This window comes from Bos indicus, chromosome 19 (assembly GCF_029378745.1).
Source record: "Bos indicus isolate NIAB-ARS_2022 breed Sahiwal x Tharparkar chromosome 19, NIAB-ARS_B.indTharparkar_mat_pri_1.0, whole genome shotgun sequence".
Taxonomy (NCBI): Eukaryota; Metazoa; Chordata; class Mammalia; order Artiodactyla; family Bovidae; genus Bos; species Bos indicus.
The window spans coordinates 12385301-12403928 of record NC_091778.1 but is presented as its reverse complement, the minus strand read 5'-3'; the positions used below and the strand labels follow the sequence as shown (position 1 = coordinate 12403928).

At 35.6% G+C, this 18628-nt stretch overlaps 1 protein-coding gene across 2 annotated transcripts in view; it reads right to left on the bottom strand.

Moving 5' to 3' along the window:
- Positions 1-18628, bottom strand: part of MED13 (mediator complex subunit 13) — a 97586-nt gene that overhangs the window by 26294 nt on the left and 52664 nt on the right. For both annotated transcript variants that reach the window (XM_070772593.1, XM_070772595.1), the window contains exons 10-16: positions 16668-16881; positions 15315-15396; positions 13510-13631; positions 11189-11279; positions 10840-11054; positions 10428-10624; positions 8776-9692 (exon numbers count right to left, since the gene is read on the bottom strand). In XM_070772593.1, coding sequence (XP_070628694.1) covers positions 8776-9692; positions 10428-10624; positions 10840-11054; positions 11189-11279; positions 13510-13631; positions 15315-15396; positions 16668-16881 — 1838 coding nt within the window. The remainder of the gene's footprint in view (positions 1-8775; positions 9693-10427; positions 10625-10839; positions 11055-11188; positions 11280-13509; positions 13632-15314; positions 15397-16667; positions 16882-18628) is intronic.

Sequence of the window (18628 nt, the reverse complement as noted above, 5' to 3'; positions counted from 1 at the left end):
ATGCTCTTAAACATCAAATGGCTTTTTAAAAAACCATGAAATCTTCCTAATATAATTAATCTGTCCCTTGAGCATGGTTCAGTTGTATCATTAAATCTTGTCTGAGCACTCTGTTACATTAAATCATTCAAATTTAATTCATTATTATTATTGCCTAATTTATTATTTCTTGCTTTAATTCCCTATATCTATAAATAGTATACAGAATCAGAAATAATTTAATTTCAGATATATTGCTGAATAACTATTATACTTAATAAACTAGTATTATACATAGCAAAAATACTATTTAAAAGTGATAAGAGCTATCTGAAGCAGACTGGTAATACACTAGTAAATAAAAAACAGGTTTTAAAACTGGAAGATATTTTACACAAACAGAACTGTGTATTGATATGTGTTTACATAAAATCTAGAAAAAGCTATCACTGGCTAAGGTTGTTTATCATAATCAAATGGGGAACTTTTATAAAACACATATACAGAGCTTACCCTGAGAAATTCTGAGGTGAGTAAAGTTCAGGAATTTACAGTTTGATTTTATTTTTTATTTATTTGTTTTTCAATAATAGAACTATTTTATTAAACATATGAACGTACTTATTTTGTACAACACGCATTTCTTTCTTTCCTCTGCCGCAGGAAGCCAGCACTCTAGAACCCCATGTTTATAAAAACACACTTTGGCAGCTACTCTGACAAGGTGAAAAAAGTGCAATTCCGAAAGTAACAACACATAACCAAAGTGGGGAACAAAAAAAGGCAGAGGTGAGTGGGCCCAGTGCTGCTCATCTTCTCTCAAGAGCAAACAATTTAAGAATAGAAACTCTTGAGCATTATTTAAGCAGTACTGCCCAACTCTCTTGGTAGCATCTCTTTCAATTCCATTTATCTTGATGTTGTAACTAACTAAACTGTTACTTCTTTAAGAAATTCTGCCCTAGTTTATATCCTTTTCAGTGGCCCATATCCCTTTGAGCTTCAAAAACACAGAAGTTGCTCAGTCGTGTCCAACTCTTTGCGACCCCATGGATTGTAGCCCACCAGGCTCCTCGGTCCATGGGATTTTCCAGGCATGAATATTGGAGTGGGTTGCCATTTCCTTCTCCATACAGTTTGATTTTAATTCAGAGAGATTCTCATTCGCAATCTTTCATTATTAAAAACATATAACAAAGACCTACTATGGTTCAGGAATTATGCTAGCTGCTGGGAATACTGTGAAATACATGCTTATTCATGTCTTCAGGGATCTTATAATCTTGTGGGGAAGAATGCATAAACAACAATATAACTGCCAGGTCTCAAAGCTGAAATCTGGTTGGAAAGCAATGGTTTTAGAATATATATTTTTAAGAGTGATCATGAAGAATAGATATTCTGTTGAGTAGAACAGAAATAAGCATCCAAAAATAAAACTTCATATTTACAGTCAATTGATTTTTGACAAAGGTGCCAGCACAATTCAATGTGAAAAGATAATCTTCTCAACAAATGGTTCTGGGTAACGTGATATTCATGTGCAAAAGAATAAAACTGAATCTCTTCCTTACATGATATATCAAAGTTAATTCAGAATGGATCATAGACGTAAATATAAGTGATAAAACAATAAAACTCATAGAAAAAAAAACAGAAGTAAATTTTCATGACTCAGGATTAAAGTCTTTTTAGATATGGCACCAAAAGTACAAACCAAAAAGTACACAAGAGAGTAACACACTGAACTTCATCAAAATTAAAAACTCTTCTCCTTCAAATGATATCATCAAGAAAGTGAAAAGACAAACCAGAGAAAAGGAGAAAATACGTGCAGATGTTAAGAAACTTATATCCATAAGATATAAAGAACACTCACAATTCAATAATGAAAAAACAAAACAACCTAATTTAAAAATGGGCAAAGGATCTGAAAAGACATTTCTCTAAAGAAAAAATACAAACAGGCAATAAACACATGAAAAGACATTCAGTATCATTAGTCATTAGGGAAATGCAAATCAAAACAATAATGAGATAATATTTCACAATCCTGTATGATGATGATGATGGTAATAACTACAAATGCATGAAGACAAGTGTTAATGAGAATGTGGAAAAAGTGGAACCCTCACACACTGCGATGGGGATGAAAAATGGAGCAGCTGCTTTAGAAAAGAGTCTGGCAATTTCTCAGAAAGTAAAACAAGAGTTATCAAGTTCACTCAAGACTAATAAAAATATATGTTTACACAAAAACTTGTACACAAATGTTCAATGTATCATTATATTCATATCAGCCAAAGAGGGGAAACAATCCAAATGCCCATCAACAGATGAATAGGTAAATAAAATGTGGTATATGCCTAAATAGAATATTATTTGGCAATAAAAATGAATTAAGTACTAACACATGCTACAACCTGGATGACCCCTGAAAAATTATGCTAAGAAAAAGAAGTCAATCACAAAAGACCATATAGTGTATAATATTATTTATATGGAGTATATAAGAGGCAAATCTACAAAGACAGAAAGTAGACTGGTCATTGCCCAGTGCAAGGAGCGGGTGGTTGGAGGAAAACAGGAGTGATCGCTAATAACTACAGATTTTGGGGATGATGAAAATGTCCTAAAACTGATTGTGGTGATGGCTACACAAGTCTGTGCTAACTAAAAACACCATTCAGTTGTTCACTTCAAATGGATGAACTGTATTATATGCCAAAGTTGCTTAAAGATGAGTGATCATGCAGTGGTGTAATGATGGGGCTGGGGCAATTTTTCCTTCTATTTATCTATATTATTTAGATTAACTTTCTTTTCAGAAAGTATGTATTTTTTTATAATTAGAACAGAGCTTTTCCTATTTTGAAAAAAATAAACATTGCCATTAAATTACAGACTCTTAATACCTTCTAACAAATATTTCAACACCTTGGACTTCTGGACATCTACTACCCAGGTACTATTTTAGGTATTTGGATATAACAAAACAGACAAAAATCATTTCTTGTACACAGAACTTGCACAGAGTGAACCTAATGGAGTGAGAGATAATATTTAATATACTATACAATATGTTTAGAAGGTAATAAGCAAACACTAGGGGGAGAAAGCAAAAGCAGCAGGATGGGGAAGATGAAGAGTGGTTTGCAATTTTACACTAAGATGATTTCTGACAAAAGTAAAGAGATAAGAGAGTTACTCATGTAAATACCTGGAAGAACAGTGTCCCAAGCAGAGGAAAACAATTGGGGCAAAGGTACTAATGTATTAAATCAGAGCTTGCTACTATTTAATGAAGCTGTTATAATTTAATGAAAAAGTACTCCATGATTGAAAATTTAGGTTTTATAGCATGTTTACATTGAAATTTTAAACTGAAATATAAAGATATTTCTTTTTTGTTTTGAATTATTTTCTCAATGTAAGTTCTTAGGATAAAATTCATCTTTATGGCTGCAAAGTTATCTGTTTATATCAATGTTTATTGTTATTAAAAAAAAGTGCTCATCAGGTAAACAACCCAGTATTTGTCACTTGTTGCTGTTGTTCAGTCGCTCAGTCATGTCCGACTCTTTGTAGCCCCATGGACTGCAGCACGCCAGGCTTCCCTGTCCTTCACGATCTCCCGGAGTTTGCTCAAACTCATGTCCATTGATTTAGTGACGCCATCCAACCATCTCATCCTCTGTCACCCCCTTCACCTCCTGCCTTCAATCTTTCTCAGCATCAGGGTCTTTTCCAATGAGTCAGCTCTTTTTATCAGGTGGTGAAAGTACTGGAGCTTCAGCATCAGTCCTTCCAATTAATACTTACAGTTAATTTACTTCAGGACTGATTAGATCTCCTTGCTGTTCAAGAGACTCACAACAGTCTTCTCCAGCACCACCATTCAAAAGCATCAGTTCTTCAGCACTCAGCCTTCTTTACGGTCAAACTTTCACATGCATACATGACTACTAGAAAAAACCGTACCTTTGATTATATGGACTTTTGTCAACAAAGTGGTATTCTGCTTTTTAATACGCTGTCTAGGTTGGTCATAGCTTGTCTTCCAAGGAGCAAGTGTCTTTTAATTCCATGGTTGCAATAATCATCTAGAGATTTTGGAGCCCAAGAAAATAGTCTGTCACGGTTTCCCCATCTATTTGCCATGAAGTGAGGGGACCGAATGCCATGATCTTCGTTTTTTGAATGTTGTGTTTTAAGCCAGCAAACTCTCCTCTATCACCTTCATCAAGAGGCTCTTTAGTTCCTCCTTCATTTTCTGCCATAAGGGTGGTGTCATCTGCTTATCTGAGACTGATAGTTCTCCCAGCAATCTTGATTTCAGCTTGTGTTTCACCTAGCCTGGGATTTTGCATGATGTACTCTGCATATATTTCTGTTTCTACTTTATTGACTATGCCAAAGCCTTTGACTGTGTGGATCACAATAAACTGTGGAAAATTCTGAAAGAGATTAGAGTACAAGACTACCTGACCTGCCTCTTGAGAAACCTGTATGTAGGTCAGGAAGCAACAGTTAGAACTGGACATGGAACAACAGACTGGTTCCAAATACGGAAAGGAGTACGTCAAGGCTGTATACAGTCACCCTGAGTATTTAACTTATATGCAGAGTACATCATGAGAAACGCTGGACTGGAGGAAGCACAGGCTGGAATCAAGATTGCCAGGAGAAATAATACCTCAGATATGCAGATGACACCACTCTTATGGCAGAAAGTGAAGAAGTAGTAAAGAGCTTCTTGATGAAGGTGAAGAGAGTGAAAAAGTTGGCTTAAAGCTAAACATTCAGAAAACAAAGATCACGGCATCTGGTCCCATCACTTCATGACAAATAGATGGGAAACAGTGGAAACCGTGGCTGACTTTATTTTTTGGCGCTCCAAAACCACTGCAGATGGTGATTGTAGCCATGAAATTAAAAGACATGTACTCCTTGGAAGCAAAGTTATGACCAACCTAGACAGCATATTGAAAAGCAGACATTACTTTGCCAACAAAGGTCTGTCTAGTCAAGGCTATGGTTTTTCCAGTGGTCATGTATGGATGTGAGAGTTGGACTATAAAGAAAGCTGAGCACCAAATAATTGATGCTTTTGAACTGCGGTGTTAGAGAAGACTCTTGAGAGTCCCTTGGACTCCAAGGAGATCTAACCAGTCCATCCTAAAGGAAATCAGTCCTGAACATTCATTGAAGGACTGATGCTGAAGCTGAAACTCCAATATTTTGGCCACCTGATGTAGAGAGCTGACCCATTGGAAAAGACCCTGATGCTGGGAAAGATTGAGGGCAGGAGGAGAAGGGGACGACAGAGGATGAGATGGCTGGATGGCATCACCAACTCAATGTATATGGGTTTGGGTAAACTCTGGGAGTTGGTGATGGACAGGGAGGCCTGGCATGCTGCGGTTCATGGGGTCGCAAAGAGTCGGACATGACTGAGCGAATGAACTGAACTCGGCATATAAGTTAAACAAGCAGGGTGACAATATATAGCCTTGACGTACTCCTTTCCCAATTTGGAACCAGTCTGTTGTTCCGTGTCCAATTCTAAACTGTTGCTTCTTGACTTGCACACAGGTTTCTCAGGAGGCAGGTAAGGTAGTCTGGTATTCCCATCTCTTGAAGAATTTTCCAGTTTGTTGTGATCCACACAGTCAAAGGCTTTAGTGTAGTCAATGAAGCAGATGTTTTTCTGGAATTCTCTTGCTTTTTCTATGATCCCGCGGATGTTGGTAATTTGATCTCTGGTTCCTCTGCCTTTGCTAAATCCAGCTTGTACATGTGGAAGTTCTCGGTTCATGTACTGTTGAAGCCTAGCTTAAAAGATTTTGAGCATTACCTTGCATTTTCTATTGCTTGGCAAATAAGTGCTTTTTTCTTTTTTTGAGGTATAACTGACATAATATTAGTTTCAGGTGTACAAAATGATGATGCATATGTATTGCAAAATGATCACCACAGTAAGTCCAGCTAACATCCACCACCAAATACAGCTGTAAATTTTTTTTTCTTGTGATGAGACCCTTCATCAAAAGAAGATGAGTTGGTTCTTAAAAACAAATAGTAAAACAAAATACCACTAATGCTACTCTTGCTATTATTACTACTGTTACTACTACAAATATCTGAATTCTTATTTTGTGCCAAGCATTCTATTTTATATGGTCTCTGTTTATTTGTATTAGCTCATTTGATTCTCTTAACATTGTATGAGGTAAATACTATCACTGACTATTTCCAGATACTGAGACAGAGATGAAATAATTTGCCCAAGGTCATAGATTATAGTGATGGAGCCACATTTCAAACCCAAGTAGTCAGTTCCATGGCCTATGTTCTTAATTACTACTTTAAAAATCTATGTATTAAATCTGTATCTATATGTACATTAAATCCACCCCTATAGATTTTTAAAAATAAATCTATGACATTTATTTATACTTCTTTAAAAATTTGATCCTTGAGTATAGTGAGTTTGATGAACCATCAAACTAGATCATGAACAAAATTTAACCACTGGTTCATGCACAGCCCTATCTTATTCACACATTTTCTTTAATGATAATATTATGAACAACTATGATCTCACAGACCAAGAAGTAAAGCTGAGGGATATGATTCTATCCCTCAGCTTTTAAGAATTAACTACTATCCTGAATTCTAGCTGCATCTGAAAAATACATTTAGTTTTGCCTGTTTTACACTTTATTAAAAAAAAAAAAAATCTCATATAAAATCTTCTGGGACTTGATTCCTCTCCCTCCCCTCATTACTTCTAGTAAGACTCATCTATTACAATAGTTTTATTCATTTTCAGAGCTTATGTAAGATTCCCTCTGTACTGTTATATCTTAATTATTATCCATTCTCTTGTCAATGGGCATTTAGAGTATTTTCATCTCAAACTTTTACTGCAGTTTTAGTAACAGACTTTAGTTTACTTACAGATTCCAAGCAGTCTATAAGTAATTTAAATATAGGATATATTCCTATCTCCCAGAATACCAAGCACATTGTTTTGCACATGTGTCAAAAAATGACTGATTAGCAAATGACATAAGGGACTAAATCAGAGTTATTAAATGGCACCTATCACCTAAGAATATAAATTCTTAACAAAAACACATGAAAGACAGCTAGAAGATAGGTAGGTTTCAGGAAAGACTAACTTCCTGTGTAATTACCAAAAGTGGTATACTGACACACCATTTTAAAAGTATGAATCTCCTAGTGGCTACATCTGGGGAAAAAAAAAAAAAAACACCTTATTGCTAACTTTAATAATGGCAGCTTATACAAATTCATTACTTACTGTGTGATAAGTATTATGTTAAGCAACTCAAATGGATTAACTCGATAACTACATATAAATATTTGATATCAATGATCATTCTCTCTTTCAAACATTTCCTATACTTGGCTTCCAGTATACCATACTTCCTTGGTTTTCTTCCTACCTCCTTAATTTCCTACTCTGGACCCTCCTCTTCTTCCCCCTCTCTAAATGTGAGTCCTACCCTTAGACTTCTCTACCTGCAGTCACTCTCTAGGCTGTCCCATGCAGCTCCACAGTCTAAAACACTGACAGGGGCCATGTAGGTGTCACATGCTCAGTCATGTCCCAATCCTTTGAGACTCCACGGAGGAGGGGTTGCGACCCCCTAACGGGCTCCTCTGTCCATGGAATTTTCCAGGCATGAATACTAGAGTGGCTTGCAATTTCCTCCTCCAAGGGATCTTCCCAATCCAGGGACTGAACCCACATCTCTTATGTCTCCTGCATTGCAGGTAGATTCTTTACCCACTGAGCTATCACTGGGAAGCCCCAAAACACTGCTAACACACTCACAAATTTTTTAATCTCTAGCCCCAACCACTCCTCTCAATTTAAAACTTGTATTTCCAAATATGCATTTGGATAAGTAAGGATCATCTTACTTCTTTGCTCAAAACTGTCCAAGTCATCTCGGAATAAACCATAAAGGCCACAGTTAAACATGGTCCGTAAGACTCCACATGACAGTGGTGCTCAGCCATCTCTTAAGACTTCCAACTGCTACCAGTCCCCCCATCACCCAACTCAACCCAACAACAGTGCCTCTTTCCTGTGTCTCAAACATTAAGCACATTACTCATGGTCTTTGCACTGTCTGAAAACACTTCTCTCGTTTAGCCACACAGCTTACACTCCCCCACTCTAGGTCTTTGCTCAAATGCTGTCCCTCAGTAATATCTTCTCTAAACATACCTCTAAAGTAACACATTTCTGTCCTGTCTTTTTCTACTTCTTTCCCTGCTTCTCCTTCAAAGCAGTTGTCACTATCTGATACCATATAATTACTTTCATTTAAATTTGTTATTTTGAGTCTTATAGGCTCAGAAAGGGCAGGAAATACGTTTGCTTTAATATTGTAGTTTATAAAAGAACAGTCCCTGGCATATACTAGTTGCTCAATAAATATTTAATGAGTGAAAGAATCCTGAACAAAGCAGACAACCAACAATTTTCTGCTAATTAACATGTGCAAAGTACCTTTTATACTCCTACACAAGTACATAATTACAGATTTATAATAACCATACTTTTGTTGCTGAAATTAAACTAAACTACTCGGAAGTCCTTCCTTTAAAAGTGTCATTCTTGAAGGAGTTTTGAGTGCAAATTTAAGTGTCTCTATCAGCTAAATGGGAAACTGTCTTTATTACCTTTTCTTAAGAAAGAAAAGTCATACAACTAAAACGCAATAGAGAGAAAAACTACTTCATTAGCATACTTACCATTTCTTTTGGACCAGGGGTGTAAGCATGAACTTTTCACAAGTGCTTCATCAACTTTGCCTCCTGACATGTTATCCATGAACTGACGCCCATGTTCTAATGCAAGGTAGCAGTCATTGCAACAGTCCCGCTCTTCAACACGTACCCAATTGTTAGTTACACCAATTTTGGGAAAGGGATCTTGGTCTGCAGCTCCGAAAGGTGAAAATAAATTAGTGCACTGATCTTGTAGCAATAGTATCAATTCATCAGGCAATTTTTCGGATTCCTTTAGTCCTCCATTAACATGTTCAGCAGAAGTGGCCCTGAGAGCTTCAAAACGTTTTTCTGCTTCTTTGCCACATTCTGTGTTGCGTCCTATGATATCTAGTTCATCTTCTAGAAATAATCCTGAATTGTTGCCAAACTTCCTGTTCATGACAGCACTGAAGCCACAAGTACACCTATACTGTGCTTCCTGTGTTGGATCTGGAATGTAAACTCCAACATCGGCACCCTTGATATTCATGTTGCAAACACAGATACAGCAACTATCAAAGTTACAGTCTTTAAACAAATTCATAACTGATTCTGAAAGAATGAGGTTTACATAAAGACTGTGTGCTTCAGGGATGGAAGGAACAGTTGCAGGTTCAACAGAATTAAGGGGTCTGCAGGTGGATGGGGTGGAGGCTGGTGAATATAAGTCTGAATTTTCATATTTGACTGAACCTTGAGCGCTAGCCGGTCCACCAGCTCCACGAGGAGTCCTTGGAGTCCTTGGGGTCCTTGGAGTTGGAAACCTAGGGGTAGACGGAGAAGGAAGAATTCCTGCTCCACTGTTACTAGGAGGTGCACTGCTAGGAGGCATCCCAAAGGAAGTATGAGTCTGAGGTGTATAAGCAGGGCCATATTCTTGATCCATAGTACTTCCATCACTAGTGTCATCAGGGGAAAAGAAAATAAAAAAACATACATAAAGGAACATATTAGTAATGTGAAATACAACTAAAAATGTCCCAAATATTTCTCAGTAACACTGAAAATTATGAAAACACAATTGGTTCAAAAATTGTTAAGTACAATTAAAATATATGTTTGGTTAATATATCCACTCCAGGTGATTGTTGTGTGGTGAAATCCAACTAATTAGTTCTATGATAAATACAATTTGTATACATTGTTCCACATCTATATATCCATGATTACTATCTCTACAGTTCTTGTACTAGAAATACTCATACTTCATTGATTCTAAGACGCCATTAATTGTTTAAAAAAAAAAAAAACCTGATTTTAGAGATCTTTATGGGTAGAAAAGGACAGTGGCAATTTTAAGATGTTACCAATTATAAGACACCCCAATTTCAGAGATACTTAAATATAAAAAGTGTGTGAAATATGGCAAATATACAAATAAGTGTGATTAGAATTTTAGACCAAAACAAAAGATGCTTCCAAATACTAAGTTTTCTCATCTTTTGTGTTCCAATACTTTACTTTAACAGTACCAAACACCATTATAAGCTATTAATCAGAAGATAATTTTTAAAAATTTTCAAAAACCAGTATCTTTTTCCAGATGCCAATATATTAGGTGTTAATTATTAAAAAAAAATTAAAGCTACGCAAGTATTCATATTCTATATCAATAATATAAATTTAAATCATACCCCTCTTTGATGAATGGCATTGTAGGCCCTGAAGAAAGCAATTCTAACTTTCCAACAGTCCAGCTCTGACGGTAAATACACTCTTCTGGCAATTTGATAGGAGGCAGACACTGGCTTGGTAGAGTTTTTAGAGGTGCAAACATGGAACATCCCACTAGAACCTGACAATTTTCAGGCTTATACACATAAGAAAAATCCTATAATATAAACAACATCATTTTCAGCATCTTGTCTTTCAAGGGGAAAAAACAAACAAAGTAACTCTAACCTTTTTTCCCTTTTTCAAACAGAATAATAAAATGTAAATATAATTCTACTCTTTCATTATGAAAGGATTTTTGAATATAGCAGTAAACCAATTCTATATAAAATATAGAAGTGAATTATTTTTCTAGAAAAATAAAATACTTACTTTAATTTCAGAAGGTTTTGGGCTACAGAATCCTTCATCAACCTCAATTTTGAACTGTGCTCCAATACCAGAACTATTTCCTTCTAGAACAGTTCCTCCAGGTGTTGTATCCATACTACCATATTCTTTATTATTCATATTCATTGGGGAAAATCCCATAATATGTTGTTCCAATGATGGTGGTGTAGGATACATTTTATGAAGATCTGCAGTACCTATATTTAATAAAACACACATTTTAACGTAAGACTAAAAAGAAGTTATTTTGTGTATAAAAGAAAGGGAAGGGAAACATTATTGAGATTAAAAGTTTGCAGATATATCTGAAATACAGATTTGGTAAGCTTACTTATGCAAGATAATGGGTCCAGATTTCCTGTCTTTGATTCCTTGCAGCTGGATTTATCATCTGATCCATTCGCCGATTTTTTAGATCCAGGCTATTAAAAAAACACACACACACACACACATACATATTTCTCTGAAATTTAAATCCAGTGTGATCAAGATAGTAATCATTTGTATGTAACTTGAAAGTAGAGCCCATTTGTGTCGCAGCCAAATATCTACTAGATGCAATTTAAAGACATAAAAAAACTTTAGGTATCAATAATCCAGATTAGTTTCTCTAATGATTATAATAATACTCCAAATTAACAGAGAGGAAAAAGTTCCTTCATAAAAACAACCATTACTTTCAAAACACATTAAAACCTATTAAAATAACAAAAAAATAGTAAGAAAACTTACAGAATTTGGGAACTGCCTCTTAGTAAAAGATACTTATAAAGCATGTCTCTTTAAATAAAAGACATTAAAGATTTCTATATAATCAATAACCTCTCCAAATTCCTTTTACATTTTTATCTTTCCTAATAATCTTCTTGCCCCTACAAATATACTACAAAAGATTAAGCAAAACTCCAGAAAGGTCTTGTACGACAAAGCAACAGTATCCCTAACTAAAGGCAAATTTTAATACACTGAACAAAACAAGTCTTAAAATCTCCAATCAGTCATCAGTGTTGTTAGAGCTGACAATCTGGTTCCTAAAACAAAGTGGCTAACAGGATACAAGGAACCAAACTGTCAGCTCTAACAACACTGACACATGAACAGCAGCAGGGAGAAAGTACAAAAGTATGAGTATTCAGGGACTGTCATTTAGTCTCTAAGTCATGTCCGACTCTTTGCGACTGCATGGACTGCAGCCGGCCAGGTTCTCTATTCATAGGGTTTCCCACGCAAGAATACTGGAGGGGGCTGTCATTTCCTTCTCTAGGGGATCTTCCCGACCCAGGGATCAAACCCATGTCTCCTGAATTGGCAGGCAGATTCTTTACTGCTGAGCCACCAGGGAAGCCCTGTTTTCAGGCATATATTTACCTAAAATACACTATATTGTGGGATGTGGAGTAGAAGTTTATGTATAGTGATCCCTGCATTATATCACTTAATTGAAGAGACCAAATGTACAATAGAAGTCTCCAAGCTACCTTTATACAGATGAAAAAGGAATTCCCTTTTATAATGCAATGCTCGATTCATTAATTTCTCAGAGATTTCACATTCTGAGTGATAGTCGCTCAGTCATGTCTGACTCTTGGCGACCCCATGGACTGTAGCCTGCCAGGCTTTGTCCATGGAATTCTCCAGGCAAGAATACTGGAGTGGGTTGCCATTTCACATTCTAGGGACTCTCATTTTAAGCTTTAATTTCTTGTATCTTCACCTTTCTCTGCAAATGGGTGTTAAAGATTAAATATTACTTTTTCTTCCTCTTTCACTACTATAGTATATAGATGTCTTATAATAATGACTGTGGTACCAAACAGAGAAGGCAATGGCACCCCACTCCAGTACTCTTGCCTAGAAAATCCCATGGACGGAGGAGTCTGGTGGGCTGCAGTCCATGGGGTGGCTAGAGTCGGACACGACTGAGCGACTTCACTTTCACTTTTCACTTTCATGCATTGGAGAAGGAAATGGCAACCCACTCCAGTGTTCTTGCCTGGAGAATCCCAGGGACGGGGAAGCCTGGTGGGCTGCCGTCTATGGGGTCGCACAGAGTCGGACAGGACTGAAGCGACTTAGCAGCAGCAGCAGTGGTACCAAACAAATTCCTGCATAAATTGACAAGGCATATAACTTCAATGTTAATTATTTATTCTCTGATTGAGTCAATTCTTGGGTCATTTCTAAAATTACAGGATCAAAGATTAGGTAACTAATTCTGCTTTCTAAGGACTGCAGAAAAGGAACATATGGCCGAGATCAAATTAAGCTTAATTATACATGTCCTTCAAACATAAAAAATAAAGGAAAAAAAAACCCTTAAAGTTTTTAGGTGACATTATATATGGAATGCTTAGGGAACTCTCTGGTGGTCCAGTGGTTAGGACTCTGCACTTTCACTACCAAGGGCCTGGGTTCAATCCCTGGTTGAGGAACCAAGATCCTGCAAGCACCACAGTGGAGCAAAAAAAAACCACCACCACCTGAAACATGAGGTTAAAAAAAGGATACCAATTACAGAAATTTTATTTCAAAACATTTCCTATTGTTCAGGGCTAAAACATAAAATTCAAGTCACATATCACTTCTAAAGAAAAACTTTTATAAAATCAAGGAAAATAAATTATAATTGTAATCATTAATAAGGATACTTACTGTCAGTTCATCTTCATCAGAATTAAAAAGATTATCAAGGTCAGTATAAGAGACAGCCAGGTCTGAGTCATAAATCAAACTGGTTGATGGAGGTCGGGCATGACCAGCAGGGCGGGGAGCATCTACATATGGCAATTAGAAAAACAAAATAAAAAATTCTACTACTGACCAAGTATTATTCTATTTATTTAAGCTAGACATGTACATTTACATTTATAAGGCTATTATGCAATAAGAAATTCTGATTTGTTTAAAATCCATAGATTTTTTTTCATAGAAATAAAAATTGTAAATATATGGTGATATCTTTCCAAGGAAGCTCACCATATATAGGAAGCTCAGGTTATATAATCCATAACATAGCTAAGTAACCTACATTAATAATGCATCAAATAAAACTGTAAGGACAATAGAATTAAACAGACATTTTTAGTTTCCCTATCTTTCTGAAACATAAAGGAAGCACAGAATAATTAAGCTATCTAGTTATGTCAGAGAGACTATTTTAATTTGAATTCCAATTCCAGCACTAACAGTATGACAAGAATTAAATGTGAGAGAATGCATTAATGGATAAATCACTTTTGCCCAGTGCAGGAACTTAAGTACTCACTTAAGTACCTCTTAGTTAAGTTTCATTTCAGTTCTAAAATTTTATTTTCCTTTTTGCTTTTCTCCCCAGTTTTAGTGAAAAATATGACTACTTTAGAAAAAATAAACATACAAAGGATAGTTATATTCCACCTGCATTCCCACACAAGGAAAAAAAAGCAGTTGGTGTATAAACCTTCCAAAGCATCCTTAGGATGGTTAAACAACTTGAAACAACCCTCTCTTTCAGGAAGATTAAGGTCACTTTCCAAGTGCCTTTGCAAATCCATCCTAAAGATTCACTAAAGCAGTAGTTCTGAAATTTTAGTGTGTAAAAGTCATCTGGAATACTTATTAGACACCAAGATTCCCAAGTTTCACTTCAAAAGATGTTCAGCGTCAGATGGTCCACATTTTGAAAAAGCCACACTACAGGCACAATTACATAGTCCCTTTATCCTAAGGTAGGTAAACAGATTAAAAAACCTCAATAGTTAACTCACCAAGATACTTAGAACCACTGACCATTAAATTTATTTCATTAAAGACCATCATCTCTTCCTTATTTAGATGGACGTCTTTTCTTACTTCGTTTTTGGCTACAGAGTCTGATGGATCCTCCCTTATTTATTCCAAATGCTAAAACAAAACTGTCCTTCATAGACACATACCAAAGAACAATTTCTTTTGCCTCCATCAAAAGTTAAACAGATCTTGTAAAAGAAACAATACAACCCATCTCTCTTTTCTACTTACAAGGAGGACAAAACAGACACTTTCAAAGTGGAGTCTTCAGTGTACCTCCAGTGCTGAGAACAGTGCTAGAAAACTGTCAATATTAAGGACCTCAGCAGTAACTGTTCTAACTTGGGGGGAGGGGGAGAAAAGGACAACCAAATTACAGTAAAGTCTAATTCATAAACTGAGTTTTCATAACTGAGAGGGATCTTAGGTAATGATCTTATCCTATCTCCTTCTTTTACAGATAAGGGAGTTATTTTTATTTGTTAAACACAGGAAAGAAGCTCCACAATTCAAAACAGAATTTCTATCACCTGAGCCTCCTTCTCCTTAAAATCCATCATTTAAAGATTAGTCCCTTTCTATGAAACATGAATTATGCAAAAAGGAATACTAAAAGTCCAAGAATATCAGATTACTTTAAAGTAACAATCCTGGAATGCAGTATTTTGACAGGAAAATAAAAGTTTTACCTTGCTTGATAGAGGGACTAAATAATGACATAGCATCTTCTTCATGTGATAACACTGTAACACTAGATGGCCCATCTTCTACCTGCATACAATATTACATATTAGATTGAAATACCTATTTTACCAATAATAAAATATACCAATTATTGAGTAGCTATGTATTGATCCAAACAGTCCATCCTAAAGGAAATCAGTTCTGAATACTCACAGGAAGGACTGATGGTGAAGCTGAAACTCCAATACTTTGGCCACCTGATGCAAAGATCTGACTCATTTAAAAAGACCCTGATGCCAGGAAAGATTGAAGGTGGGAGGAGAAGGGGACAACAGAGGATGAGATGGTTGAATGGCATCACCAACTCGATGGACATGAGTTTGAGTAAGCTCTGGGAGTTGGTGATGGACAGGGAGGCCTGGCATGCTGCAGTCCATGGGGTCACAAAGAGTCGGACACAAATGAGCGACTGAACTGAACTGATATACTGATTATTCTGCTGGGTGTTCTACAGACATTATCAGTAACTCTCACAACTAACCTACAGGATAAGTAAGTATGTTCACCTTACAGACGAAAAATACTTCTATAGATAACACAGGAAATACAACTGATACGTAGTGGAGCTGGGATTTCAAACTAAATCTGTCAAGTTTCAAAGTCCATGTTCTTTCTACAAAATCTATTACCTTCCCAGCTACTTGTTTTCATATTTACAAAAGAACAAAATGTCAAGTACCTGGCACACAAAAAGGCTAAGCAAAACTTTGTGAAATGAATTCTTTGAATTAAACATATGACTGGGTACTTTTTGTAATTTTATAGCCTTCAATTTCCAATTCTGTGTTTAAGGCAAAACTCTTCTCTAGCAGAGTTATCTTGTACTTAACAGATCCTCAAATATTTGATTTAAAAAAATTTTAAAAACACTTTATTAACATAAGCTTACTTCTTGGGTCACATATTCAAATTATCAATCACTGTATTTTATAAACACAGTGATGTGTATTTTACTGCATTTTTGAAAACTGTTAATTCACTTACAGCATAGTTTAACTCAGAATCAAAGCAGTTCATCTACCTAAGTGTTCTGATTTCAATATAACAGAAATTAATGTCCTTTTTCTCTAATCTCAAAACTTTTATAATAAAGATCTATTCATTATCATCAGAGACCAGTAATAATTTCAAATCCATATAAGCTCTTAAATTTTGTACAATGTGCCTGATTAACCTATTTTTAAGAAATGTTTTTCTAAGTTAATGATGAATCAATCTTTTTTTAAAATGAGAATTGTGGTACCATATGCAGAGCTACAAAACATCAGTGACACTTTGGTGTACTTTCTCTTACTCACCTTGTGTTTTTTTCCAGCTTCTCTTTCATTATTTTGTCTATCTTTCTTATCAGGAAAAAGGAATTCCTCATCTCCTTCAACGAATGCATATGGATCAATTTTAGGTTCTTGTTCTGAATCAGATGCTATTGCTGAAAGATACTGATTTTTAATTTGATATTGCTGCACTAATTCATCAGAAACTTTTAAAGGTTTCTTACATTGCACCATTAACCTGCATCAAAAAACAAAATTAGAAAAATTAAAATTATATTCTCCATAAAAGCATAAAAATTTCTAAAGTGACTATCACAAAATTTTCAGATTTTCTTAAAAAAAAAAAATTTATTTAGAGATGATCTAACTTGCAATCCTCCATTTTACAAATGAAGAAACTGAGGCGTAGAAAGGTTATGTGATTTACTGAAGTCTCAAATTCAGCAACAATGAAACAGAGCTAAAATCCTGGTCTCAGTCTTTCACCCAAATGTGTTGGCTTTTGGTAATCCACTCCACTCCCAAATACTCAAGTGCATTACCCTGTACAAATTCAATCACTTGAAAGGGATTCATATCTAAACTGCTTCAGCACAGGAACTCTCAAAATTTGCACTAAACAGTGAGACTACTGAACTTTTATACAATTTATACCTTTATATAATACCTTTATAATAATTTATATTTACTTCTACACAGTTTATACCTTCACACCTTTATACAATGAAAGTGATTATCCTTTTCCTACTGCCATGAGTGGATATACTTTAAGTTTAAAAAGTTTAAGAGGCTGATTTGTATTTCATGAAAATAACAATTTGTCAACTGTAAATAATTCTAGCAAAACTTTTATAATGTCAAGTGGAGTTTCAGCACAAGTTATCTCAGAGGTTTTTACTAATCACATTGGAAAATAAGTTATTAGTCTTCTGGTTCCACTTCATGAATGATAAAAGTACCTCTATACTCTCCTAAAATATCCAATAAAATGACAAAGGAAACAGAACAGCCAAGAAGACAACACTGAATTTAGAAAGATGAACTACTAGAAACAGAGACCAGAAAAAAGTGAAATCTAAGGCTTAGCAAAAGAAGTCACAACAAACTGATCGCATCACAAAACCCTGGAAATGATCATTAGGACTTTTACATGTCTGAAGACCAAGGTGCTTGGTGAGTGTGAATAGAAAAATGACTCATTTTCGGTCTGTATGACTCTTTTAGACTCCTAAATTCATTTTCTCTATGGCTCGCAAAGCTGAGATTCCCACACTACTGTAACAATGGCAGCCCGGCTTCTAGTCAGATAATGCTTAAAATCCTGCAATGACTATTTTACCCTGAGTAAAAAACAAAGTCCTTATAATATCCTATCAAAGCTTTCCATGATCTGTCTCCCCTTTTCCCTTCATCTTCTACTATTCTATTCCTCCCTCTCTCACTGTTCTTTCAAGGGCTTCCTTGATATTCCTCAACAGGTGAGACACACTCTTGACTGTTCTTTTTATCTGGAACTTTCTTCCTCCAAATATCTGCATGGTCAACTCCCTCACTTCCTTCAAGTCATGTCACCTATTTATGAGACTTTATTTAAAATAAATCCACTATCTCAACATTGATCCCCCTTATCTGGCTTTACTTTTCCCTCCATAGCATTTCTCTCTTAATATACTATGTAATTTGCTTATGCTCATGGTTGTCTGTCACTCCACTAGACTATAAGCCTCTAAATGTCAGGGATTTCGTCTGTTTACTGAACTATCCCAAATGCCTAGAGTAGTGCCTGGGACATAGTAAGTGTTCAATAAATACTTGCTAAATTAATACATGAAATCTAAAAGCCACAGAGGATTGAGATACTGTGTTTGCATTAATAATTCTAAGGTACAGTATGTTGTACTTTGAAGTAAATCATCTTTATTTGTCAGAAAATGATACTACTGCTGCTCCTTGTCTGTCCTGGATATTAAGACAAAAAAATCATA